The 27255-nt window shown below is 58.9% G+C and overlaps 2 protein-coding genes across 5 annotated transcripts in view; one reads left to right on the forward strand and one right to left on the reverse strand.

Moving 5' to 3' along the window:
* Positions 1 to 1329, forward strand: part of USP31 (ubiquitin specific peptidase 31) — a 28888-nt gene extending 27559 nt beyond the window's left edge. For 2 of the 4 annotated variants that reach the window (XR_007778835.1, XR_007778833.1), the window contains exon 18: positions 443 to 1329. The gene's annotated coding sequence lies outside the window, so the exon portion shown is untranslated. The remainder of the gene's footprint in view (positions 1 to 442) is intronic. The other 2 variants (XR_007778836.1, XR_007778834.1) reach the window with 1 other exon arrangement.
* A 14568-nt stretch (positions 1330 to 15897) lies between these two features.
* Positions 15898 to 27054, reverse strand: HS3ST2 (heparan sulfate-glucosamine 3-sulfotransferase 2). The gene is made up of 2 exons (XM_050980306.1): positions 26621 to 27054; positions 15898 to 17158 (listed from the first exon to the last, which is right to left on the reverse strand). The coding sequence occupies exons 1-2, from the start codon at positions 27052 to 27054 to the stop codon at positions 16540 to 16542; spliced, it is 1053 nt and encodes a 350-aa protein (XP_050836263.1). The 3' UTR covers positions 15898 to 16539.
* Positions 27055 to 27255: the final 201 nt, after the last annotated feature.

The raw sequence follows: 27255 nt of genomic DNA on the forward strand, positions 1-27255 counted from the left end.
TGAGTTGGGGCCCTGGGCCCAGGGCAGGGCATGTGCTCGGGTTCCTCTGTGGTGCTGGAGGGCTCACACCTGCTCGGGCAGAGCTGGGAGTGCTCCCTGTCCATCCGTCCATGCCTCATGTCTCAGCCCCTGCATGAAGGGGCTTCTCAGCACCAGAGCAGTCCCCTGCCACCCCCAGCCCTGCCCATGCACCCTGCCACCCGCCGCAGTGAGGCCAAGCTCCCCTCAGGAGGGACATGTGGCCCCGGGTCCTGTGGCATTTGGGGCCAGGAGACCCCCAGCCAGATCCCCACATGTCCAGGAGACCCTCAGGCCCCCCTGCCTACAGCATGGCCAGAGGTATTGAGGGCTGGGGTGGCCTCAGGGGCTTCTGCCATCCCCAGACACTGGAGGCTTGAAGCTCTTCCAGCTCTGTCCGAATTAAAGATTATTTTTCCTTCAGCAGGGTGTGCAGTGGTGGCTCCAGAGGTGGAGGAGAGTGTGGATGGGCTGCTCTGCTGTCCCCCCCAGCCCAGCGAGGATGAGGATGGAGCGAGGCAGGAGGAGGACAGGCTGCCTCTCCTGGTGCTGAATGGAAAACCTCTGTCCTTGGATTGCTGGCAGAGCTGCCCCAGCTGCAGGCACAGCCCCTGCTGGGCTGCCCAGTCTCGGGGCAAAGGGGGCACAGATTTGGCAATCCAGGGTCTCCTCTGGGCCGGAGGATGGAAGGTGAAGCCCTTTCTGCTGTGGACTCAGATCCTCCTGCTCCAGGGAGCCCTCGGATCAGTGCAGCAGGGGCTGGCTTGGGCTTCACAAATTCACCTTTCAACACAACTTTTGATTCCCAAGGGCTCTTTTTCTCCTCCTCTGTGCATGTTTTTGCAGGAGGGGACTGTTGCACAGGTGAGCAGCACTGTCAGTGTGTGCCCATGCCCTTCAGTGCTCACCAAAGGGGAAGTTGTCAGTGAATCCCCCTTGTCCCCAAATGTCCAGATGGGTTGTCCTGTCCCCTTGCCTGGTGGTGCTTACAGAAATGGTGATGTTGGTGTGTTTATCAACAGCTGTGCTGCGCCACGCCTTGCCCACAGGGTCCTGGGGCCTTGGGGGACACGTGGCCCCTGCCAGGGAGCCTTGGTCTGTGTTTCCATCCATCCTGCTGGGAGTGGTGAGCTGGAGCTGGGCCGAGGAGCTGGTTGCTGCCCTGGCCAGTCAGGCACAAGAGTCCCACCCCTACCGTGTACCAGAGGCAGTGCTTCACAGCTTGTGTGGAAATGGGGATGGCAGATGTCATATTAAATCATGGGGTCATCATTTATTTATAGGTGATTACATTAAAGAGAGATTAATATAGCCAAAGGCTTTGCAGAATTAGAGTTAATGTACTTGTGTTTATGATATTTGCCAACATTTCTCCAATCCAGCTGTGTTTTTCTGGCCTCAGGATTTAACAGTGAGCCCACTGCCATCCTCCAGCCTACCTGGGAGGGGGGTGTGAGGTCCATGGAAAGCCCTGGAGAACTTTGCTGTAGGAGTGCCCAGTTCTGCTGCCTCCCCTCTGAGAGGGTCTGTGGGCAGCCCCTGGGGCAGGGCAGGGCCCAGCAATGCTTGGAGAGGGGTCGGGAGGGGAGCCCAGGACTGCGGCTCCCAGATGTTGCTCCCAGGCTGGGATTTTGCTGTGTTTAACTGGGATTGGACTAGGCAGAGCTGGGCACAGGGTTCTGACACCCTGGGGAGGGCGTGTGACCCTGAGAGCACCGGTACCAGGTGTTTCCTTGGTCCTGAGCCCCCAGAGCCTGGTCGGTTGTCACTGTCCCGTGGGCTGTAGGGCGGCTGCTGCCAGCTCCGGGGGCACCAGCAGAGCTGCCCTGCTGATGATGGATGACCCAGAGGAGCCAAGAACACCCTGCTGGAGACCACGCAGGAATGGTCACTGGTGGTGCCAGTCAGGCCTGAGGGTGCAGAGTGGGTGTGCCACTCCCTGCTGCTGCCTGGTGGGACACCTGCCTGCCTCTGAGAGCCAGAACAAACCCAAGCTTTGGGAGGCTGTCAATAAATTGTAACACATTAGGCACTGTCACCCCTACCCCTGGACTCTTAAATTTTGCTCTAATTGGAGTATTGCTTTTCCTTCCTCAGCACTTTTTCCCCTCGGCCAGGTATTGATCCTGGCTCTGTGGGGATCTGGCTAACTGTTGGCAATTTATGGGAACATAAAACTAGTCCATCGTAGAGCAAAAACCCAGCTTTTAATGAGAAATGGCGACATCAGCCAGAGGCTGATTCCAAGGTGGGTTTACCATTTTACTGTGGGTCCCCAGGTCAGGGGAACAGGGCTGCTGGGGGAAGGGACCTCAGAAGCCCCTTGGGCTGGGCTACCCTGTGGGCAGGGGAGGCCTGAGGGGCTTCTGAAGATGTGGGTGTCTCCCTTCTGGTCTCCTGTCCCCCTTCCCATGGTGGTTGGGGGTCTGGCTGGGGTCCCCTGACCCCACAGGACCTGAGTCCATAAAATGTCCCCTCCTGCCTGGAGCTTGGTCTCTGCTGTGTGTGACAGGAGCTGGTGGGCAGCAGGCTGGGCTGCAGCTGCAGGAGACCACTGGGCATGAAGGGCTCTGGTGCTGGGCAACCTCCCCAACTCTTTCACATGTCCTTGCTCAGCTCCTCCAGCCCCCTGGGGCTCTCCCCTGGTGATGGATGCCGGTGGCTTTGTGGATTGAGGCTGGTTGTGAATCCCAGACCTGTGGGCCTTCATCCCATCCTGCAGGTTTGGGGGCGTGGGGTCCTTGGGGAGCAGGTCCCTGGCATTAGGAGGCCCCTGGCACTCTCAGCCCAGCTCCAGCCCCGGGAGGAGCTCCCGAGCATCCCTCACTGCCCGCGCAGCCAGCCCTGTTTCCCAGCCTGCCGACGGTCGCTCTGCCCTGTCTGTGTCACGCAGCGCCAGGGCGTGTTGTGTCGGGTGTCCCGGTGCTGTAACAGCTGCTCTCCCCGCCATTTGCTGCCATCTAATTGTGGTTTTATTGAAATGAGTCTAAATTGTCTGGGAATGCATTAGCTCGCCGTGTCCCTGTGGCGCGCACTCCGCATGGATGTGAGCCCTCCGCAGAACGCTCCCGTTTTTAATCTTGTGGAACCGGCTCCCTGGAGAACGGCTGCATTTCCCAACAGCCCTGATGAGCTTCCAGAGCCGGGGCCAGATTGTCTTGGCAGTGGTAATGGGGCCGGGGGCTCGGCCCGCAGCTCTGTGCTCCAGACTGTGAATAACGCCGCGGCCGCTGCCCGCTCCCTCTGCTCCGGGGGCAGGCGCCGTGTGCGCGCCGCAGAGCAACTCCCGGAGCCCCCGGGGCAGTCTTGAAGCATTTTAATATTTTGCGAATGATTTATTGAGGGTAACGAGCAGATGATAGACTGCATTTCAAGGTGTGGATTATCTATCAGAGCTCATGTTGAAGGCATCTGCGCTGACAAGCTGCTGCCGAGCAAGGCAAGGACGAGCGATCTGTTGTGCTGCGGGAGGGGTCAGCACCTCCTGCCGCAGCTCGCAGACAGCCCAGTGCCCTCCCGCTGCCCTGGGGACAGCGCTCAATACCTGTCCCTGGCCGGGTGGCACCGGTCCGGCCGTGGGCTCAGAGCTCCTGTCGCGCCTGGTTAGGAGGAGCCTGGTGGCGGCTCCCCCGGTGCTGGACGGTTCACGGGCTCTGACACCCCCTGTGCAGCTCTCAGAGAAGGGAGGTGGGCAGGTGCTTCACTGATTTCTCAGGTGTCTTGTATTGCAGGGCCGGTCGTGCCACCGGGACCTGCGGTGCTGCCCCACGCCGTGACCCGGCGGGCTGCGCGGTCCCCAGGAAGGCGCTGGCTGCGGGACACGAAGCTCCGAAGCTCTTTGCCCTCCGCGGTGCTGCCCTGCACCCTCTTTGGCACCGTTTGCGGTCGGTGCTGCCCGTCCCCGTGTGGCACGGCCAAGCTGGGCCCTGTGGGCTCCGAGTGACCGCGACAGGACGTTGTCCCCTGGGTACCCCTTCTCTGCTGCGGGGGCGGCCGCCACTGCAGGGAGGACAGGGGCTGCCCTATTGCTGTGCTGGCTTCGTTACAGCGAGATTAATGCTGGTTATTGGGAGTTTTTATCACCTCAATGTTTCCCCTCAGCTCCTGAAACCAGCTTCAGTCCGGATTTATTACCTGGCAGATAAATACAAGTGCAAGTTTATTTTGTCTCCCTGATCATCAGAAAGGAATGAAAATGTAAGCAAAATAGTAAAAATAAAATAGACTCCGTTTTTCTTTAATTGACCTTTGATTTTTAACGTAATACCTTCCCCATGTTGCTGCTTCAGCCTTTAATTTCTCTCGGTGAAGTGGCTGTGTTCAATGATTCATTCTGTCCTGAGGCAAAGCACACACTGTAATTGGTTTTTAACTTCCTGGAATGTCAAAGCCAGGATTGAAATTTTACGTATCACACCACCAATTCAATACTGGCTTTAATAATAATGTTGCAGAAAGGAAAGCAGATTTACAGCTGTAGAAAAATGTAATCAAATTTTGAGCCTGAATGCAGTAAGTCCAAATGCTAGTTTTCATTTGGAAACTTGTTAGATAAATGTGACATCACCTGAGTGGTTCCCAGTTCATTTCTGCTTCTCCGAGCCGCAGCCGGGAGAGCTTGGAGGGCTGGGACGAGGGGGGAGCTGCGGGTCCGCTGCTGCTGGCGCTGCCCTGGCAGGGGCTGCGGGCTGCCCCGGGGCCAGCGTGCGCTCGGCCGGGGCTGCTGGCGATGGCAGCGGCCAGAGGTCCGGCCCGAGGTCCGAGGTCCGGGCCAGGCAGCGCTGCCCCGGGGCTCTGCCGGCCCGGGCCGGGCACTGCGGGTCTGCGGGGGCCGCTCCGCCGGCCGGGGGGCTGCTGGGGGAAACACCCCTACAGCACTGCAGACACCAAACAAGCAATCGATTCTGGCCAATTAATGTCTGATAAAAACTAATAACCCTCCTCTCGCTTTCTTATTACCGAATGACCTCCAGCGATCCATTAGTTTAACAAATGATATGCGGACGTTCAGCATGGCTAATGGCTCTGGATGAACGCCCCTGACACCTAATTCATCAGCGTGCCCGCACCACAGAGCTGCTGTGCCGCACCCTCCATCACAGCCCGGCCCGGCACCCTGCAGGGAGCTGGGTTCCGTGTCCCCGCGTCCCCTCCGTGCCGTGCCCGGAGCCGGGCCGGGCCCGTGGTGCCGGTGCCCTTTGGCCGCAGGCTCTGCGCATCGCCCCGCAGCGCCGCGCTCCCTGCTCCTGCTAGCATGTCCTAAAAAGCTAACTAAGCTGAAATTATTTTCTTTCCTTGGAAAAGCCTTTAAATAATGTATTGCCCTCACTTGCCGTTACTGAGTGTTTTTTTAAAACCCAAGGAACTTTTCCTTTTCACTTGTGGGTGAATTACCCCTGAGAGGAAATTCCATCTCAAGGCCGGTACACCTGAGCTCCCAGCCCGGCCCCTGGAGCGGAGGGCTCTGGAGCGGCCCCTTGCAGGGGCTGAGGGGAAAAGCTCCCAGCCCTGTTTGCAGTGAAAAGAGCTGAACAGCCCCAGAGACGGCGGGGAGAAGGATGAGAAGGGCCCCGCAGTGTTGCTCCCGGCTGGCAGCGCTCCATCACCCCGGCATGTGCCTGCCTGGCGGCTGGGAAGGCTTCCCTGGGCTCCCGGATCGTTCCTCCCAGCCAGCTGCCGGTGCTGGCAGCAGCGCGGCACCAGCTCCGGCTCCAGCCCAGCTCCTTCGGCAGGGCTCGGCAGAGCCCCGGGCTGGCTGGGCTCTCGGCGGAGCCGGCCGAGCTGCAGCACCGCGGCCAGCCCCTATTGATTGCCACGGCTGCTAATGGTCTTTTTCATGCAATAAGAGGCTTTTGTGGGGAGAACTTAATCCAGTCCTATCACTGGGTGAAATTGTACTGCTCACTGCTCCGATTTCCAGGATGTGGGCTACTGTAATAGCAGAGGGAGTTTTATCTAATACATTTGATGCTCCAATATTTTTATGGCACGACAGGTTTAATTGCACTGCTGCAGTGCCAGGAATATGAGAGCCCATGGGTCTGTGGGGTGTGAGGGAGCTGTGCTGGCACTCGGTGGCTTGTGGGCACCTTGGCAGTGTGGCTGCCATTGTCACCAGCTGCTGTGCTGAGCCCCAGTGTAGCCACCAACACAGAATATTGAGGTGATGGTGAGGCTGGTGCTGGAGATGATGGAAATGTGCAAGGAACAGGAACTTGGTGTTCCCCAGGGTCATTTCTTGGTCTTTTCTCTCCCCAGCAGAGCTGCTCTTGTTGCTGGACAGTTGGGTTGGGACCAGGGGCAAAGCTTTGGGTCAGGTGGGGGTGACAGAGGTGACACCTCTTGGGACAGGGGATGCCAGGGCAGAATCAGGTCCTGTGTGCTTCGGGATGTGCTCTCGTGCAGGGCAGGCTCAGGGCAGGCTCAGGGCAGGCAGGACGTGCTGACACGTGCCTGTGCTGCAGAACACACTCCCCTTGCCATGCCCGTGGCATGTGCCAGCCCAGAGCTCTGCCACCTGCACTCAAGCAGCCAGCCCAGCTCCCCCTGTGGCCCAGAGCAGAGCTCAGGGCTTGGCTTGTGCAGGGCTGGAGATGTGCTCCTGCCTTTGAACCAGTGTGCAGGGAGGTCTCATGGACTGTGACGGCCAGGATCAAAGGTTAGGAAATTTCTCAGGGTAACTTATGTAAATGAGGACTAATGAGGTTTTCATGATTACCTTTAATTAGCTTTTCCACAAGTAGCAGAGGTTTATATGGTCAGGACGGGTGGCACATGCAGGTATGTGCACAGCCAAGAACCTGCATTAAAAACATTTTTAAAAAAAGTTTTTTAATCTGCAAGATGCAAATTATCTATAAAATGCTCAAAAAGAAAGTTTCAAGTGGGAAAAAAAGCACAAGGAAAGCAGCAGCTCTGCAAGCCCTCCAGGGCTGTGGTGTGCAGAGCAGCAGGGCGGGCTGTGCCACACGGGGGACGTGTGTGTCCCCGAGGCTGTGGGGACACGGCTGTCACCAGGGCTGTCCCACAGGGGTGACCCCAGGCAGGCAGCCATGTCCAGTGTGGGTGCAGGACATGCCCCCAGCTGGGATCCTGCTGTCACAGGGGGCTTCCAGAGGGTGCTCCATCAGGGTGGCCGCAGGGACCGGGTGTCCCCTCCTTCCCTGCCCCGTGTGACCCTGGCAGCCCTGCCTTCTGCCCTGCCCAGGCTGTGCAGAGGATGGTGAGGATGAAGGGAAAGGGGCCAGGTCTGAGCTGTGCCAGGCTGAGGCCGTGAGCTGGGGTGGGTGCTGGGCATGTGGCAAGCACAGGGCTGGTGCTGGGTGCTGCTGCAGGGTCCTGGGCAGCCTGGACCAGAGGGGTTCCTATCAGGGTCAGAAGCAGCTCCCCTTGGAGCTCCCCTTGGAGCTTCCCTCTCGATCCCGAGAGCTGGAGCCTCGTGTTGGGCAGGAGGAGAGCATAAACGAAGAGACAGCAGAGTGAGTGAGTGAGATGGTTCGGACAACTGCATCCAATTAGCCTGACATTAATCCTGCGCAAACATGTGGAAAAATCACTGCAAAATTCAATTAATGGGAGAATTAGAGCCTGGGAATATAAATTCATGCCTGTCAGCGTGGTTGAGCAGAAGTAGGTCCTGTCAAACCGACCTGATTTCCTTCTTTGATGAGGTTCTGAGTTTGGTGGCGGCACAGCAATGGCCTGTGTTCCCCTCAGTGCCACAATGCCCTGGGGAATAAGTGATGAAAATGGATTGGAATGCAGGACTGAGGAGCTGGGAGGGAAAGCCTTGTTCTGTAGCTGGCGATGGCAGTGTCTTCCTAGGGAGCTGTGTCCCCGTCCAGGTGTGAGAGCAGGGGTGCTGTGGGGCAGGAACTCCTGGTGCTTGGGCAGCTGCGTGGAGGAGAGACACGAGTGCTGCTCCTGCTGCTCCTGCTGCTCTGGGGCAGGAATTGCCTGCCTGGCACGGGAGCAAGAGCTGCCCTCCCCATGGCACCGGCTCTCTGGGGAAAACATGTGTGCACAAAACTTTAAGTCTGCTTTTTTCAAACTATTACAATAAAATGATTCTGAATGTTGCAAAAGCAGCAAGAACTGTGCCCAAATCTCTGGTGCCCTGGCAGGAAATCCCATGGTGAGGTCACAGGGGTGGCACTCGCCCTGTGGCAGGTCACAGCCAGAGCACTCGCTGCCCCATGCCTGCCCTGTGCCTGGGCACCCTGGTGCTGCCTGGCTGGAGGATGCTGCCTGTCCCCACTGCCTGGGAAGGTGACAGGCAGCCAGGCAGCAGGAACCACTTGGCTCCAGCACCGCCACTAACGTTTCCAATTTCCCTCTGGAAATTGTTTCTGTCAATATTTTAATTTCATTTGGGCTGAGCAGGTGGAGCGGAGGCAGCGCATCCTGAGCAGATCATTTGTCTCCTGCTCCGGGTCTTGGCGGGGACACACCACATGACACACTGCCAGCAGCTCCTCAAGGATGGAACCAGGGATGGCCAGAGCAGGAGGGCTTCGAGCCCTGCTGCCCCCAGTGCCCTGCTGCAGGGCTGGGCTCCGGGGCAGGAGTCACAGGCAGGGACCCACTGGTCCCTCCTATGGGGCCAACCACGCTCCCCCCGTGCCACGGGAGCACCATCAGAGTGGCAGCCTGGCTCAGCAAAGCCCCACAGGGCAGAAAGTGCTGGAGGTGGCAGTGCTGGGGCTGCTGGAGCACTGAGGCCACGGAGGGCAGGGAGCCCCTCGTGTCTGCTCTGCTCTCCCTGCAGTGAGGGGTGTTTGTCTGGGGAGAGGAACAAGGTCTAACCAGATGGTGGGGCTAATAAATTGCCCAGGAAAAGCAAACCAGTACATGCAGCTCGCGTTTCCTCTGTGTCTCCATTGCAAAGTGCCAAAAGAAATCTGTCTCAGGAATTATTTCAGGGAGGGTAATTTCTGTTTCCCAGTTGCTGTCATACATTAGAAATATCTGAAATGCCTCCGGTTGGTTTCCAGTGGTGAGGAGCAGCCAGGGGCTGCCATGGATGAGAAGCACTAAAAGAAAATAAATTAGCCTCTTGCACTCAGCCCCTCTCACCACCGAACCACGAGTGACGAGCAGCTGCTGCTTAAGTAACGACCAGAATAATGAGCAGAGCAAGATCCGCAAGGGAATATTAACTCTGAGAAATAACATTTTCTCCCCCTTTTGAAGTTTGCCCTGTCCTGGTGCTTGCCAACGGCCTGTTGGAGCTGGCAGGGAGGGCTGTGGTGCTGTTCTGCAGCATCCTTGGCCCCGCTCCACCTGTGCCAATACTCCTCCCTTCCTCCCCCGTCAATCCCAGGCCAGTCTGCCTCTTCCTGGCCCAGCCAGGTGTGGACCTGCTGTGCTTCCCAGAGCTACCCAGGCTCCTGCAATCCAACAGGATTGGCCCTGGTCCCTGCAGTGCAACACTGCTCAGCACCACACGCTCAGCCCAGCTCTGAGCAGGTGGGACGGGGCCAGGCTGGGCTCTGAGCTGAGCTGTGTGTTTGCAGGCAGGCTGGCCCACGCTGATTTAAGCAGGGAGCTGCGGCAGCCAGAGCTTCTTAGTGGCCATGAGTGAGCCCCTGTGGCCTGGCACAGGGGTGAGGGGAGCTGCTGGCACCAAGATCCCCTGTGGCAGCTCCCTGGGCACCATGAGCCCTCCTGTCCCCTGGGCTTGTCCTGCTGCTGTTCTGTATTTCCCAAAGCCAAGGGTGTGTTTGCCTAGCCCGTGGCAGGAGCGACTCTGTCCTGAGCCCTGCTCTGTAGGAATGGGTGCTTCAGGAGGCTCAAACCTCTGGAGATGTACGCCAGCAGCACTCCTGAATTTCAGCTCTTTTATCTCCTCTGGCTGGCTGAGTCATCCAGGGACCATTCCCCTGACGTATGGCTTCATGTGTACACAATCCCCGTTACACAGGGCTGCAGTGTGGAGAGAGTGCCTTTTTTCCCAGTGGTGATTAATGATGATAATCTTCCCTCCTACGGAGCCTCTCAGGTACCTGTTGCAGAGCTGCCATCCCCAGAGGACGCTGTGCACTTAATGTGCCACCGTCAGGAAAACTGCACATCCTTCTGCTGAAACAGACACTGAACACACCTGAGTGGGCTGTAAGCTTTCTTTGTTTTGTTTCCCACAGCACCCATTGCCATCTGTCCCATGTGGGTGAGCAAAGGGGAGGCAGAGGGTTTGGTGTGCTCTCCCAAGCACGTGGGGGATCCCTTGGCTGATCCCGTGGGGCTGCAGGTGGGGGATCCCTTGGCTGATTCTTTGGGGCTGTGGGGCTGCAGGTGGGGGATCCCTTGGCTGATCCCGTGGGGCTGTGGGGCTGCAGGTGGGGGATCCCTTGGCTGATCCGTGGGGCTGCAGTGGGGGATCCCTGGCTGATCTTGGGTGGGGGCTGCAGGTGGGGGATCCCTTGGCTGATCCCGTGGGGCTGCAGGTGGGGGATCCCTTGGCTGATCCCGTGGGGCTGTGGGGCTGCAGGTGGGGGATCCCTTGGCTGATCCTTTGGGGCTGTGGGGCTGCAGGTGGGGGATCCCTCAGCTGCTCCCCTGGACAAGATGCCATCAGCAGTGGGGTGGCTCTTGCACTAATAATTTGGCCTTGCAGTTTTTGCCAGGGCTGCTGGTCCCAGGGAGGCAGCCCTTTGGTAGAGGCAGCCCTTGGCAGAGTCTCTGCCTTGAGAAGAGGCAAACGCAGGAGTGAGGGCATTAAAATGTTTGTGTTGATCTGACAGGGACAGCGCTGGGACAACGACAGGCAGTGATTTGCTGGGAAAGAGGGAAATGACAATATTCTCCATCAACATTATTATAGGGCTGTGCCTCAGGGTGGACAACCCAAGAGCTGTGAGAAACACTTTAATTTGCTTTTTCTCCCCAAGGAGAGCTAATGGCATTTAGTGCAGCTCTGGCACTGAGCCACTGGGGCACCCTGTGTGCCATACCAAGCACCAGGCAGGGCTGAGGTGATTGTCCCCAGCTGGGGCCGGGGCTGGCGGGGGTGAGGTGCCCCCCTGCTCCACTCAGCTCTGCAGAGACACAGCACATCTGAATGAGCTTGTCAAATGAAATTTTCTGTCTGGTTAGAAATGGATTTTAGAGCTCCTCGCTCACATGTAAACATTTTTAGTGGTCCCCAGCCAAATCAGAGCCAGTGAGAGCAAACATCAGCCTGGGCAGACCCAGTCCCTGCAGGGAAATCACTGGCCACGGAAGGAAACCAAATGCATGATGGCTTCGAAAGGCATCCATTAAAGTTGTGCTGAAGTGATTCATGGTGCTGGTAGTTAGACTTTAATTAGATCTTAATCATGTAATTTTATCCTTGTTTTAGAGATTAGAACTAAATGAATGGATTGGTCTCATAACAGTGCTGTGACTAAACACAGCACTGCCACATGGCAGCTGAGATGGGGATGAGAGCATGAGCCTCTTTGGGCGTTTGAAAAAATACTGGTGTGTTTTAGATAAATAAAGAAATATATTTAAAACACCCAAATCCACCAGGTGCTGCCAACACTCAGGGCAGGGTGAGAGGGAAGGAGCAAAGGTGAGGGACCACGGAGCTGGTGTGAGCCCAGGCACCACTGCCACCATCGCCAAGCCCAGCCCGGGGTCCGTGGTGTGTGACAAGGAGACATGGAGTGTTCTGGATGCCAGTTGGGACCCTTCACAGGATCAGCAGCAGAGTAACTCATCTCAGCCCCTCCTGGGCACTTTCCCTCCTGGGTTGCTCTTTTGGGCATGCACAGACAGAGCTGCTGTGCCCTGCAGTGTGTGCAGATGGACATGGGGATGAGAGTGCCCTGAGTGGCAGTGGCAGTGGGGACCACCCCTCTGCTGGCATGCAGGAACCCTGGATGTGTGTCCCTGGAGGGGGTTTTCCTCCCCTGCAGCTGTGGGATCTGTCAATATCTGCCCTGCCTTGCATCTTGCTCTTCAGTTACTTTATTTGAGCCGTACAAAATGGGTTCATGTTGGCAGAACTAGTTCCTGTGGGTGGCAGGACTGGGACAATGCTGCTGAACCCCAGTCCAGCTCTGTGGGGCACAGAGCCACCACCAGGGCTGCCCCTGGGGCTGGGATTCACCCATGCCTGGCACAGGGGCCATGTCCTGAAGCAGATTCCTGGCAGCCACGCCTGGCTGGGGATGCAGCAGCTCCATTCAAGTCTCAGCTTTTTCCTCTCTGAGCTCTGCCTGGACCTGAGCTCTGCCCAGGGCTCGCCCTTGAGGGAGGCAAAGTGCCAGCTCTGTGTCCCACGGCCACGGTGCTACAGTGCCAGCTGCCCAAAGCTGAGCCAGCTCCCCTGTCCTTGAGCCCTGTCCTGCCCTTGCTGCAGTGGCCCCTTCCCACCTTCCCTTTCCTGCTTGATATGCCACAGGAGCCACTCGAACTCATTACTGAGGGAGATTATAGGTCCCCAGGTAATAACGAGTCTTCAGATAATTACTAACAGATTCTCTAATAGGAATGAACTCAGTTGAATCCGTTCAGTCACTGGGTAAATATTTATCCCTAAGCTGTCCTTATCTCCAGCCACTGGAGCGTGCCAGAGACGCTTTGCTGTCCTCTCACCGTGCCAGCTGCAGGGAGGGGGCTGTGGTGAAGGAGCCTGCTAAGGGCCCTTCACACCTTAACACACCTTAACACACCTTAACACACCTTAACAAACACACCTTAACACACCTTAACACACCTGCTCACTGGGCTGCTCTGGCCTCACGCTGCTTGTCAGGGCTGGCCAGGACTCAGCGTCACACGGCGTGAGCCCCAGCAGCCATGTCCCCTGTCCCTCTGGGAGCCCCAGCAGCCATGTCCCCTGTCCCTCTGGGAGCCCCAGCAGCCATGTCCCCTGTCCCTCTGGGAGCTGGCAGCAGCCATGTCCCCTGTCCCTCTGGGAGCTGGCAACAGCCATGTCCCCTGTCCCTCTGGGAGCTCCCAGCAGCGATGTCCCCTGTCCCTCTGGGAGCTGGCAGCAGCCATGTCCCCTGTCCCTCTGGGAGCTGGCAGCAGCGATGTCCCCTGCTCCTCTGGGAGCTCGCAGCAGTGATGTCCCCTGTCCCTCTGGGAGCTGGCAGCAGTGATGTCCCCTGCTCCTCTGGGAGCTCGCAGCAGTGATGTCCCCTGTCCCTCTGGGAGCTGGCAGCAGTGATGTCCCCTGTCCCTCTGGGAGCTGGCAGCAGCGATGCCTTGGCCAGAGCTCCCAGGTGCCGTGAGGAGCCCCAGCTGGGGCTGGAGTGCCTTTGACAGCCACTGCTGCCCCAGCCCAGGCTGCCACACCCACCAGCAGCTCTTGGCAGAAGGTCCAGGCAGCTGGCACTGCATGGGCCCCACGAGCTGCCCCCACGGCCACTGGTGAGTGTCACCCTCCACGGCCACTGGCAGTGCCAGCCCCTCCGCCGCCTGCCTGCTGGGAGTGCCAGTCCCCTGCTGCCTGCAGCCGCAGCCCCGGCTGTACAGGAGTCACTAATTGGACCAGCCGGCTAATTAGCTGCCAGGTAATGAATTATGCAGCAATGCCTTGATTTCAGCGCAGCGTTGGTGCCATCGGGTCCTCTCGTGCTGCACGCTGCTGCTCGTGGAACCCTGGGCAGGGCCCGGAGAGGAACGTGGAAAACTCTCAAAGCAGATGAAATGTGCTGATCCATTGTGAGCAGGGGCACGTCCCGGAGCCCGGCAGCTCCTGCTCCCAGGGCTCGTGTTCCAGGGGACTCGTGCCCACTCCGGTGCCCAGTGAGGGTGGGACAGGCGCTGGAAAGGTGGCAGCAGGGCTCAGAGGCTGCCAGTGAGCTGTGCTGGGGACCCTGCAGTGCCCCAGGACAGAGGGACAGCTGTCAGAGGGACAGCCCCTCCGTGTCTCTGCGCTGCCCGGGCAGGCCCTGGCATCCCTGGGTGACATCCAGCTGCACCCATCCAGCTGTGCCCATCCAGCTGTGCTGGGCAGCAGTGACAGTGCCCTGAGTCACAGCAGTCCTGTGCTCCTGTTCCTTGCTGCAGCCTGATGAAATAACAGGAGCAAACTTGACCTACTTGAATGTCTGTGAATCCCAGCTGTCCCTGAGCATCCATCATCTCCGAGGGTTGGAGGTCTCTGCTAATGATTGTATTTATTTGCTGCCCACTGTGTGTGCAAGGAAGGAGGTGTGTTAGGACACACTGCCGAGCATTGCAGTGGGGGACGGGGCTGGGAGTCCCCCACAGCCACTCCCAGGACTCTGCCTGCTCCAGTAAACATGGAGCCAGCAGTGAAACTGAATCATATTAGCTTAATAAGAAGTTAATCAAATTTTCTCCATGCTCACAGTGCTGTGATCCTGCCATGGTCAGAGGGATTACAATGCTCCTTGTGCACCTGGAAATACCAGGGCTGAATTTAACCAGCTGGTCCAGTGACCATGGGGACACTCAGGAGTCGTGGTGCTCCCGTGGTGCTCCCAGGGTGTCCTCATCAGGAGACAGGCAGGGTGAGGAACTAGTGGGGACACTATGTCAGGGGAAGATCCTGACTGGGAGGTCCTGGGGCAGCCCCAGTGGGGAGAGGACCATTTTGGAGGAGAGGCTGTTTCCAGGCGGGAGCAGCGCCGTGACTCCGTGGATGTGCCAGTGGCTCCTGTGGCAGGGCACTCGCTGCTGATGTGAATGGGCCAGGGAAGGACTCCCCTGGCCCAGCTCCTCTCAGGAGCTCTTCAGCTGGATCAGGGACCACTTAAAACACATTCATTATGTTTAACTATTTATGAGCTGATAAATATTGAACAGTTGCTCTCTGGGGTTCAGGCCTGAGTGAACCCATCAAAACACAGCACACATGATGGGGGTGGCTGCTGTGGGGACACCGGGGCCATGCTGTGCCAGGGATGCCTGCAAACAGTGGGGTGACAGCCCTGAGAGCAGAGCCTGTGTCGCCCGTGTAGGAGAGCCAGGCTGGGCCAGCAGGGGGGCTCCCTCTGGCAGCCCCTCTGCTCAGCATCACATCACCAAACCAGCACCACTCCATGTCCTCACCAAACCTTCCATCCTCATCAAACCCCTGCCCTGCCTCCTCGGCATGCAAATTGCCTGCTTGGGGCTTTTTAAGCCATTTTTAAGAGCTCCTAATGTGCTCTGCATTTTCAGTGCAGCCCTGCCCGTGCCCTCATTTGCTCACCCTTTGGAAAGCTAATACTTGATTTAAGCACATTTCTGCTCCCTCCATTTGTAAGGACAAATGTAAAGTAATTGTTTGATATCGCAGCAGTTTCCTCAGGCTCCAGCTCTAATTTTCCACTAATACAGTATTGTCAGGAGGATCAATCTAACCTGGCACCTTCTGCCTCCTTGGAGTGGATTGGAAATGGCTTTTCTACTGTGAGCCTGGGATTTGTGAGTCTCGCTATGAATGTTTTTCTCCTTTAAAGGAAAAAATCATACAAGCAAATATCCCATTTTCCTGTCAATGGCCATTAATTCCCATCTCTGCCTCCACCTGCCCATAACTGCCTCTGGGTCCCCTCACTGCTGTGTCTTCCCCTGCAGCTGACATTGGCAGAGATGCAGATGGGGCTTTCTTAGGTGTCCACTAATTAACTCCAATTTTTTCCTATTAGAGCTCACTGGTTACTGATCACTTGCAGTAAGGCCTTGCAAGCTGGCCCATGGTGTGCTGCATCCCTACACGGCCACTGTGCACCATTCTGAGCCAGCCCCAGCCCTGTGGCAGAGGATGAGCCCGGGCAGCCCCAGGCAGGGCTGGGCCACAGGCTCCCCTTGGTCATGTTGGGCTGACCCCGAGCCCCTGCCAGTTCCCTCACCTGCCTGGGGGTGTGGGGGCCCCCCGTGGCCCCCCAGCTCTGCCCAGCCCTGTCCTAAGAACAGCCCATGCATACGGACTGGTGGAAGCCACTTTATTTACATGAAGGGATCACAAGCTGAACAAGGAAACTAGTGCCACTAAAGTACCCGTAACAGCAGGATTCTGTGCTTTATTCACAGGACAAAATATCAGTACAACATTTTCCATAGATTCTTTGTCAAGCAGATACATCTCACTGTCCTCAGGGGTACACATGGCGCGCAAGTGACAAAGGCAGAGTGCAGCTCTGCCTGCCCAGGACAGGGCCTGGCAGGGGCACTCCCACTGCCACTGTCCAGGAGCACCCATCTGCTTTGGGACACAGAGGGATGTGCTTTGGAGCAGTCTGAACACAGGCTGCAGATGGGGCCACCCCTGTGGCCCTGGGTTGCCAAGAGCAAACAGGACCCCACAGAGGAAGCCACATGGCTGCTGGCCTGCTGGGACAGGCAGTGCTGCTGGGCACTCATCCCTTAGCTTGGTGGCTGCAGCAGGACTCTGAGTCTTCCTCATCTTGGTTCTCCGGAGCACTGCAGACTCCTAAGGGACAGGGGAACCCCTTGCCTGCCTCTGCTCGCAATTCTGGGCAGGATGGGCTGAGGGGGTCCTGGCTCCAGCCCCTCGGGCCCTCCTCAGAGAAGACAGCAGCTTCCTGTCACTGCAGCTCTGCTCCTGGACGCTTACTCCCACCTGAAGTCCTGCCCGACTGTTTCATAGAATTTGATATTATAAGGTCTGTAAAAGTCCCGAAGCTGCTCGATCACCTCGGGGTCTATCTGCACGTGAGTCCTGCCCTTGGACTTGCCGAGGCAGCGAGGCAAGCCGCTGCTCTCTGACTTCTTCAGGCACGGAAAGCCTTTCGTCTTGTTGAAGTAGAAGTGCTTGTCTGTGATGACCCGTTTGATGCCCAGGAAATCCTGGACTTTGCCCATCTCGCCCGCCGGGTCCGTGATCAGCTTCTCGCCGCTGACAAAGTGGATCTGGGACAGAGGGAAGTACTGGAGCCAGCTCTGCAGGTGCACGGCGTACATGCCGATGCGGATGGCGTTCCAGGAGGTGTCCACCAGCCCCAGGCTGCGGTTGCGGAAGGTCAGCCCCTCGAAGGTGGGGATGTCTGGCTTCTTGGACAGCGTCTGCGTGTAGTCCGAGATGGCGCGGGTGACGGGGTTGCGCACCACCACGATCAGCTTGGTGTCCCGGGACATGTTGAAGATGCGCCGCGGGGCCTCCTTGGTCACAAAGTAGCTGGGGGTCTTCTCCACGGTGATCTGGCTGTCAAGTGTTCGTGGCATCAGGCTCCTGCAAGCAAAGCAGAAGGTGATGGTGAGGAAGGAGCCGGGACAGGCAGGAGGTGGTGACAGTGCTATGGGGCTGGTGACATGTCCCCTCCCAGTGGGACCAAGCAGGCACGGACCCCTCCAGCAGCACTGTGGAGGACCTTGGCCGTGGATGGCTTCCAGGTCCATCCCAGTCCCAGGGGACAGCCTGGGCAGAGGACGGGGGCACCGTCAGCCCCACACACAGCAGCAAGTGTGTGGCCAGTGCCAGGATGCAGGAATGGGGTGGCTGTGCCACACCACCACCACAAGCAGCCTTGAGGGGCAAGGGACAGACCCCAGGGGGCTGTGCTGCTTTGCTGGTGGGAGCTGGGACAGGGGGATGCCCAGGGATGTAGAGCTTGTGCCCACCAAGGTATCACCCACCCCACCAGGGCCTGGCCAGGCCCAAGAGCTCCAAACGGGCTCCTGGGTACACCCATCTGTTTCTGGCACTGGGAGCTGGGCTGCAGGCCAGGCAAGGAGCACCAGCCTGGGGGAAATGCAGCATCCCTGCAGCCCAGCTTAGCACTAATTAAATCATTTGCTTTGACATCTGAACATCCAAATCAAATAAAAACTAATGAGACGGAAAGATTTATAAATTGGTCTTGTATTACTAGAGTAAACTATCAAATCCACTGCAGTCAGATTCATGGCACTGGAGGTCCCCTGGCTGGAGCAGGCAGGGAGCAGGTAGGGAATGCCTGGCTGGAGTGGACAGGGAGTTGTGGCAGCCAGGGTGAGGCCAGCACCCTTCTGCTGCACCCACACCCCAGCAGTGCCCTGTGGCAGCAGCAGCAGCTGCTGTAGTGTGAGCAGGCACAGCCCTGGTTCGGCTTGTGGAGCTCCCTGTGGGCCCCGGGGCAGATGCCCAGGCACTGTGTCCCTGCCTGGCGTGGGTGCAGTGGGTGCTCACCCTGCATGGGGACCTGGCACTAGTACCACTGTCACTGCCCTGGAGACTTTGAGGCCAGCAGCAGCCAGGGAAAGCAAACTCACCATCCCTCTGTGCATCCCTGCCTGCAGCCAATCCCCCGGAGAGCCCTGGGTTATCTGTGCCACACACCCAGACAGCTGCCAGGGCCACGGGGGCCCCCCAGGCTGGGCCAGTGCAGTGCCCAGCACCCGGCACCTCCAGCATCCCTGAAACACAGCCCATGGCCAGCAGCTTTGGGCTGATCAAAGACCTGCCTGGAGGAGGTCCAAGAGCAGCCCACAGCACCTGTGTGAGCAGAGGACAGAGGGGAAGACCCAGGGCACGGCGGGAGTGGTGGCACCTGCCGAGGGCACCGTCCCACGCACCCTCTGCGCTCTTGACCAGCTTCCTAATTTGGGAGAAAACAAACTAATTAGTCAGCATAAATTAGCAGGGCTGGTTCACTGAGATACCTGAGCATGGATGGTGCTTAATTGGCCTTTCCCACTGCTCTGCTTCAAAGCCCATAAATCCCGATTACGATTGCCATCGGTTAATGACTGTCAGGAAGCGCAGGCACTTGGTTCTATCTCCACATCACAAACAAGTTTCATCATAAATCAGCACAGGACAGCTCTGTAAGTGATTCACTATTACAATATATTGTGGAGGATCATAAAACTGCTGTTTCATTAATGGCTCATCCTCAAGCCTGTTAGATTTTCATTATGTGAGTTATTAGGTCCATGCATTCAAAATACAAAATTACAGGTTCTAATCCATTATGAAAAACACAAAACCTCTGCATAGTAAATTACTGAAATGAGACAAGAGTTGTTTTTTTTAAATGGACTCCCAGTGTTTGCTGCTCATGAGCAACAGAGACTGCTGAGACAACAAAACACAGCACGGGCAGATAAATAAATCACCAGTGAAGCCATGCAAGGGGGAGAGATGTCATCCAGGCATTCATTTTCCCGCTAACAGCAGGATCCCCAGGGCTGCAGGAGCAGGGAAATGCATGGCAAACTTAATTACACCAGACTTTAAAATAATATTTTTGGACTTCTGCATTCACAGGGTTATTTGCATAGAAATAGCATGTCACAGAGCTTTAAGGCCCAGGCTGGCAGGTGTAGGTGTGAAGGTTCTTGGTGCTGGCCCACAGCGCCACAGCTGCATGGCCAGGGCGCAGCCAGGAGCTGCTCCTGCTGCTCCATGGGCACGTCCTGTGGCTCTGCTGATGTCCCCAGCTGGCCTTGGCACTGGCTCCTGGCATGTGCTGAGCCAGCTGCTGCCAGCATGGGGACAGTGATGTACGAGTGACACGGGCGGGGGACGATGGCTGGGGCACTCACTCAGCACGTTGCTCTGGCTGCAGGGACAGCATTAATTCCTCCTGAGTTGGAGATTACTTTCACTAGACTTGCCCAATTCTTAAAGCCCTTTTTTGCCACTTGGTACGGGCACTGACACTGCCTTCAGCCCAGATTTAGAGGCTGCCCATGTTAGTGACATGGGGACAGGTGGGTGCAGCCCAGGGGAGCTCCTGTGCCCAGCTGTGCCCAGCTGTGCCCAGCTGTGCCCAGCACAGCCCCCACCACCCTAGAGGTGCTGGGCAGCAGCAGCAGAGCCTGGCCTGGCTGTGCCAGCATGAAGGCAGAGGCTTGCCCTGAAGGGGTTAACTCCTCACCAGCACCTCCCGAGCCTGAATTATTAATTTTGTTTTAATCTGCCTTTGGGCACCCTGCGGCCCCTACAACACTCCCACATTAAAGAAACATGCATCCCTCACTGGCTGCTCTGCTTTGATGTCGAACATGCGTGAAACACTCTCCCAGGGAGGAATTTGTACAGAATCTCATCAAACAATTGAGATATTGCAGATAAGAGTGGGGAGGGCAGTGCCCACTGATAATCCCATCACAGCCCTGCCCGGAGCAGCTCTGGGTCAGTCCCTGCTGTGTGCAGAGGTTGGTCTGTGCCATCCTGGGCTCCATCTGCTCAGTGGCATGGAAACAAACTGCTTAATTTGGCAAAAAACCCCGAGTGCCAGCTCCTGTGGGGAGGGCTCTGTGCCTCCCCTCTGCCAGCTGATGCCAGCAGCAGAGAAGGGTGGGCTGTGAGCGCGTCTCCACTGCAGCTTGGTGTGCTGGGAGGGGAGCACGGGAGGCACAGGAGCTGGCCCTGCTCCTGGCAGAGCTGTGCTGGGCCGTGCTGTGCCGTGCCACGGGTGCACACACAGCTGACAGCACCCTCAGCTCTCGCCTGGCACTCTGCTCAGCAGGACCAAGGGTGGCACTGGTGGATGAAAGCTCCAGCAAAGCCACTTCTGGTAGCTTTGGGAAGTTTGAACAACACTGGCTAAACCTGTGAGAACTGAGGAGTGATGGAAATGAAAATCTCTGGCTGAGAGCTATCCCAGGGGTCATGGAGAACACAGCAATCCCTGGCTGAGGGCAGCACCACCCTGCCAAGGGCTGCGAGGGGCTGAGGGGAGAGAGGGGATCCCCAGCAGCTCTGCCATGCTGAGGGATCCGAGCTGGACCAGCTGGCCCAGAGCTGGGCACTGCCATGCCCAGCAGGACAGACTGGCTGCATGCCCAGCCTGCAGAGACAGCACCATGCCCACAGCTACAAACACCACCCTGGCACCCAAGGGCCCCTGGCAGCAGCTGGCTGAGCCCCACGGCCCCACTGCCACCACCCCACACTACAGCAGCCAGGATTTAATGATGGAGCAGCTCCCTTTAATAAATGTTTATGTTCAAAGAATTTACACCAGTGCTTGCAGACAGCTAATGAGGGACATTTCCATGCATAAAAGCAGAGCGAACACAGTAATTAACTTTGTTGCTGATTCATTTTTAATCATTTAAATGCTCCAGAGATTTGCAGTGTCCTTTAAGTCAAGAGATTCTTTTCCAGAGGGCACACTGCCATTGCCCTTCACAGACACACACCTATGTGTGGCTCTCACCTCCCTTAGCAATCGCCCAGCACTGAAGGAGGGTCTGGCAAAGGCCACGGTCAGCTCTGAGGGCAGTGGAGCTGGGAAGGAGCAGGAGATGAGGGCTTCCTGCACAGCCTGCACAGAGCCCAGCTCCCAGCCCTGCTGGGGACTGCTCTCTGCTCGTGGATCCTGGCTGGAGTCTCCCCTTTCCCATTTCCAAGGCAACTCCTTCCACAGGTGAAACTCCAAAACCCAATATTCGTTTTTAAAACCTCTGCCTGTGCCCCAGCTGCTGCAGCAATTCCCAAGCCAGTGGCTTGTGTCAGAGCCATGGTGGCCACTTGGTGACCTCCCTGTGCCAGCTGAGTGCAGATGGCACAGGGACAGTAAACCAAGCACAAACCCCTCCAAGGCAGCAATGGGTCCTGTGAGCCAGCTCTGGCCCCTGCTCCCTGTGTGCCCATCTCCGGGCACACGCTGTGGGCATAGCCTGGCCCCACCACGGACACCCAGGGCCACCAGGGCCTGCTGGCCTTTCTTCACCACCCTCCCAGGACAGCCTAGCCCCTGGTGTGCCAGGTCACCAGCAGAATTCGGTGCTTCCAAAGCAAAGTGAGAACAAACTGCAGCGTTACAAACAAGGTGAAAGAACGGAGCTAGGACACATCTCCAATGCCGAAGGCAAGGCACCACACTGAGCTCATCTCCAGCACCTCTCCCAGCTCCTCAGACAGGGAAGCTCTCCTGGCCCATCCCGAGCAGGGCAGCAGGGGCTGCCCAGGGGCAGCAGGGCACGGCAGAGCCCAGGCAGCGCTGCCCGGGCACAGCTGCATGCAGCACTCTCTGCCACGGGCTCCAGGCCATTGCCCAGAGCCGGGGCACTCTCTGAAGTCAAGGAAATTTCAAAGCTTCCTTGAAGCTGCTGCCTTCCTCTCTTCTCACTAATTAACTTTACCCGAATGCACTGTCAGTAAAGCCCACAAACATGTCGGGCAAAGCCTAATGGGCTCCCATTTGTGCGTGTGCCAGCCCGGCCATTAGCCGGCAGCAATTAGCAATGGCCGGGAGCAATTAGCGTCTGCCGGCTCCGTGCTTGCCCTGCCACAGCCCCAGGGGCTCGGGGACACGTCCGTGTCCTGCAGGGTGCCCCAGGGGTTTGGGGACACGGCCGTGTCCTGCAGGGTGCCCCAGGGGTTTGGGGACACGGCCGTGTCCCGCAGGGTGCCCCAGGGGTTTGGGGACACGGCCGTGTCCCGCAGGGTGCCCCAGGGGTTTGGGGACACGGCCGTGTCCCGCAGGGTGCCCCAGGGGTTTGGGGACACGGCCGTGTCCCGCAGGGTGCCCCAGGGGTTTGGGGACACGGCCGTGCCCTGCAGGGTGCCCCAGGGGCTCGGGGACACGTCCGTGTCCTGCAGGGTGCCCCAGGGGTTTGGGGACACGTCCGTGTCCTGCAGGGTGCCCCAGGGGCTCGGGGACACGGCCGTGTCCCGCAGGGTGCCCCAGGGGTTTGGGGACACGGCCGTGCCCCGCAGGGTGCCCCAGGTGTTTGGGGACACGGCCGTGTCCCGCAGGGTGCCCCAGGTGTTTGGGGACACGGCCGTGTCCCGCAGGGTGCCCCAGGGGTTTGGGGACACGGCCGTGTCCCGCAGGGTGCCCCAGGGGTTTGGGGACACGGCCGTGTCCCGCAGGGTGCCCCAGGGGTTTGGGGACACGGCCGTGTCCCGCAGGGTGCCCCAGGGGTTTGGGGACACGGCCGTGTCCCGCAGGGTGCCCCAGGTGTTTGGGGACACGGCCGTGTCCCGCAGGGTGCCCCAGCCGCCTTCCTGGGCAGCTGCAGCGCCTGGAGCAGCCCAGAGCCAGGGCAGGGCAGGGATGAGGGGCAGAGCTCCAGCAGTGCTGGCGCTCCAGGGACCTGTCCCGGCAGCACAGGAGAGCCAGGCTCGGCCCAGGTGCCATCCCTGGGATCAGGGCATTCAGGCAGGCGGGTCCGTGCAGAACCAGAGGGCTCTGCCCTGTGCCAGCACCACCTCTGGGCTCAGCTGGGGCAGCACAGGATGGGGGGCAGCCAGGCTCAGCCTGCTGCTGCAGCCACAAGGAAAGCCCCTCTCTCTGAAGACAGCTCTGGGGCATCTGACAGGACCACTCAGGAATCCTAAGGAGGAAAACTGCACCCTGAGATGCTGCAATTAGAGCCACTACTCAAAGTTAACGGCAATTTAAATCACACCATCTTCCCTGTGTTCTGGAAAATATTGAAGGTTATTGGCCCACACTACTTGCAGCAGGAAAAAGCTCAATATTGAACATTTAGTGCAGGATTGGTAATGAATCGATATTCCCCAGTAGCTGCTGTTTGGTTTCAGTTGTCTTAAAACAGACCTTGCTAAAAATATCTTTCCTGTAGTGTATCTGTAGCTAATGAGGTGGATTAGAGACTGATGGGAACTGGAAGCAGCACGGGGCTCAGGGTGTGGAGCCAGTGGGTGGGCAGCCCCGGGTGGTGGTCCCACACGGGGGGAGCCCGGGGTCTGGCTCTGCCCAGCCTTCATCCCCCGGCACGGGGGGAGCTGGAGCTGCTCCGGGCCAGGGCAGCAGCTGAGGCAGAGGCACCGTGAGAGCAGCTGTGAACAAGCATGACATTTGGAGAGGCAAGGGCAGGCAGATGAGGACGTGTCCCCTCCCGTTAGCTCTGCCATCTCTGCATCAGACAAATGCCAGGGCAGGGGAAAACGTGAGAAAATGATAACCAACGTTTCTGGAGCATCAGAGGGGCTCGGTTCTGACGCTACTTGCAACTGCACCAAACATCAGCTTGGTCTCTCCACCTGGGTCCCCACCGGGGCACGAGGGGAAGACAGAGGGGACTTGGCATTCAGCAGCCAGGGGCTCCTGCGGGCAAAGTCTCTACTCACATCAGAGAATGCCTTTACCTCTGCCTTTCCATGGGGTCAGTGCTCCGGGCAGCCTGCAGTCACCACCCTCCACCAGCCTGGCAGCCCCGGCTCTCCCCAGCCAGAAGCTGGAACTCAGCCCCAGCCAGGCCAGGCACAACCCCCACTCCGGGGTCCTGGCACCCCTGCAATCCCTCACAGCCCCCACATGTGCTGACCCAGCCTCTGCTCTGTCCTTCCTGGGCCATGGCCACGGGCAGACTCTGCTCTCCTGCTCCAGGCTCTTGGCAGAGCGACAGGAGCTTATCCCTCTGTGGGTTAGACCTGCTCCACATTAATTGCTCCAGTTGCAAGGAGGAAAATCAATTCCACGTTTTATACTTTAGCAGCCTCTGTGCTTAAGTTTTGGCACATTTATCAGTTTAAAAAAAAAAAAAAAAGGTAATAAAACCAAGGAAGTGTCATTTAATTGTTTTAGCTGAACTAATTTGGAGGCCCTGCTGCTCTGGCGTGATCTCTGTATTGATCCAGACAGAGCCAGGCCCTGGGACAGGGCGCTGCTCACCTGGCCACGCTCTCACTGCTGCTCCCAGCTCGCTCCCAAACCACCCTGCCACTGCCACAGGCTGCATCCCTCCTGCTCATGGACAAGTCCCTTCACATGGAGAATCCCAGGCTGAACCATGGCTCAGGCTGGGAGGTGTCTGCTCAGCTGCAGCCCCTCAGTGCCAGTGTGAGGGGAGAGGGCACAGCTCCTGGTCAGCCCCATTCTGGGGCATGTAGGAGCACCTGGTGTCCGCAGGTGCTCCTACATGCCCCAGGCAGGGTCTGTCCCCTCATTCTGGGCAGGCTCTGTGTCCCAAATCTTGTAAGGGAGGAGTGTCACAGGCTCAGTCCTGCACTGCCCATGAGGCTCCCAGCCCCACATTTCCCACACTGACAGCACATAGGGAAAGCACAGCACACATCAGTCACACACACAGGGATGCAGGAAAGATTCCAGCTCAGGATTTAGGGGGTTGCTTCCCAGCTAGGTGCTGAGCCCATGAGCTCCCCTCTGAGCCAGGGGCTCAGCCAGGACCCCTATTCTGCTCCATCACCCATCCTGCCACTCTGGGTGTCTTCCAGAGAAAGCACTGTCCTCACATGCCTGTGCTGCAGGGCTGCTCACAGCTGCAGCTTTTGGGGGATGCAGGATGGGTGACAGTGCCTGATGCTGGGGGGAGGGTGTGGGAATGACACAGACCTGCCAAGAGGCAAGAGCAGATGAAGGGTATTGCTGTAGCTACTCTCTGAAGAGCAGGAGGAACAGGACATGCTGCAGGACACCCTCAAAAGAAGGAAATAGCTTCAATGAGCTTCACCTGTGCCTGTCTTGGCTCTCCTGTCACCTGCCACCAATACTGGCACCAAAGGATGTGAACAGTCCTGGCTGCAGGGTCCGCTGTGACCCCAGGAGCACACAGGGCAGCAGCGCTGCGGGTCTCCATGCGTGTCTGCACTGCCTCTCAAGGCACGAGCCCGAGCCACCAGGACCCGAGCAGAGCTGGGAGTGAGCATGATGTCACACTGGCTTCCCACCTGCCTGCCACTGGGCACTGACCTGCTTTGGAACTGGGGACATCTCTGCCAGGAAAGCTGTCAAGATGGAGAGCAGGAGAGCTTGGTGTGGCCCACAGGCCGCCTCCTCTGCCACCACGGTGCTCGGGCACACAGACAGACCCTTTCCCCTGCTCTGAGCTACAGGCAGCCAGGGCCAGGCCAAGCCCCCTCTGCTTCCCGAGGCTGATGCCCAGCAGAAGCTCCCTGGCCTTGCACCAGCACCCAGCGCTCTCCAAGAGCACAGCAAGCACTGCCGATACACTGAGGGGGACCTCAGGGAGCAGGGGGTGAGCCGCTGGCAGCACTGCTGAGCCCACGGGCGCTGTGACCTGCTTCACAGCAGCACTTCGCCTGCTGCCTCTCCCAGAGCACCCACTGCACCTCACAAAAGCCCTTACGGAAATTAAAATCCCACCATCTCCTGCTGGAGACACACTCGCTGACCTCTGCAAATGATTAGAGATTCCATATAGATCCACAGTTACTCGAGTTCAGAGAGATGGGATGGCAGAGGACAAGGACTGTCCCTCCCAGGAGCCAGCGCTCAAAGCCGGCAGCAGAAGCGAGCCGGGGCGCACCAGAGCAGGGCTGCGGGAGGACAGTGCACCCCGTGCAGGCTTTGGAGAACCAAGTTTTGGAGAACCGATCACCCAGGCAAACGTTTCCTCAGACGGGATGGAAGGGATGCCCTGGCATCGTCCCGGCTCCGGGGTGCCTACCGGCAGGGCCGAGGCTCGGGGCGGCTGCAGCCGAGAGCCCCGGCGAAAGGGCAGGACCGAGCCGCGACCCGCTCGGCTACAGCAAGAGGAGGTTAAGGAAAACTCCCTGAGTGCGGCCGGGCAACAGCCCCCGCCGCCCGCCCGCCCGCCGGGACCGCTCCGGCCCCGCCGGCTCCATCGACAAACCGAGGAACGCGGAGCCGAGTCCGCACCGAGAGCGAGAGCGCCGGGAGAGGAGAGGGGACGGGCAGCGCGGCGGCGAGCGCCCGCGGTGCGGAGCGACCGGGATGTTCCGGGACGGGGGACGGACAAGGGGTGCCCGGGGCGGGCGGGGGCCGGTCCCGCAGCCCCCCGCCCTCACCTGTACCACTCCAGCCCGCGGTGGTAGTTCCTGTCGAAGAAGTGGGGCTCGGTGCCCAGCGCGCGCACCTCGGGGTGCACCCGGATGAACTCCAGCACGGCGCGGGTGCCGCCCTTCTTGACGCCCACCACGATGGCCCGCGGCAGGCGCTTGGTGCCCGGGCGGGCCGGCCCGGGGGCGCTGCCGGCCGGCGGGGCGAGGGCCGGCCGCCCGCACGGCCGCGACTGCTGCAGAAGTTTCTTGGCGGCGGCGGCGCGGGCGGGCGGGCAGCGGGCGCGGGGCGCGGCGGGGCTGCCGCAGCAGCACAGGAGGCTGTAGCACAGGTACGAGCAGGACAGCGACAGCGTGAAGAGGACGAGGACTCTCCCTGCCAGCCGCCGGGACGGAGCCGGAGCCACGGCCGGGGCCCGCCCGCTCGGCGCCCTACGCGCCATGGCTCCATGGGGCCGCGCCGCCGGGCACGGCGGGCCCCGGCCCGGCGCCCCGGCCCCGGCGCGGCCGCTCCGGCATCGCCCGCGGCTACGCGGCGGCGCGGCCGGGCCGCCCGAGGGGGCTGCGCCCGCCCCGGCCCCCCTGCGCCCGCCGCCCCGCCGCGGCCATCCCCGCCATCGGGCGGCGGCGGCTCCGCGCTGCCT

This window comes from Serinus canaria, chromosome 14 (assembly GCF_022539315.1).
Source record: "Serinus canaria isolate serCan28SL12 chromosome 14, serCan2020, whole genome shotgun sequence".
Taxonomy (NCBI): Eukaryota; Metazoa; Chordata; class Aves; order Passeriformes; family Fringillidae; genus Serinus; species Serinus canaria.

What these genes read in the sequence shown, in the direction of transcription:
- HS3ST2 (XM_050980306.1), bottom strand. Translation starts at nt 27,054, where the DNA reads ATGGCGCGTAGGGCGCCGAGCGGGCGGGCCCCGGCCGTGGCTCCGGCT. An exon ending in CGCGGGCTGGAGTGGTACAG is followed by an intron (nt 17,159 to 26,620) that starts GTGAGGGCGGGG and finishes CTTTGCTTGCAG; the next exon opens with GAGCCTGATGCCACGAACAC.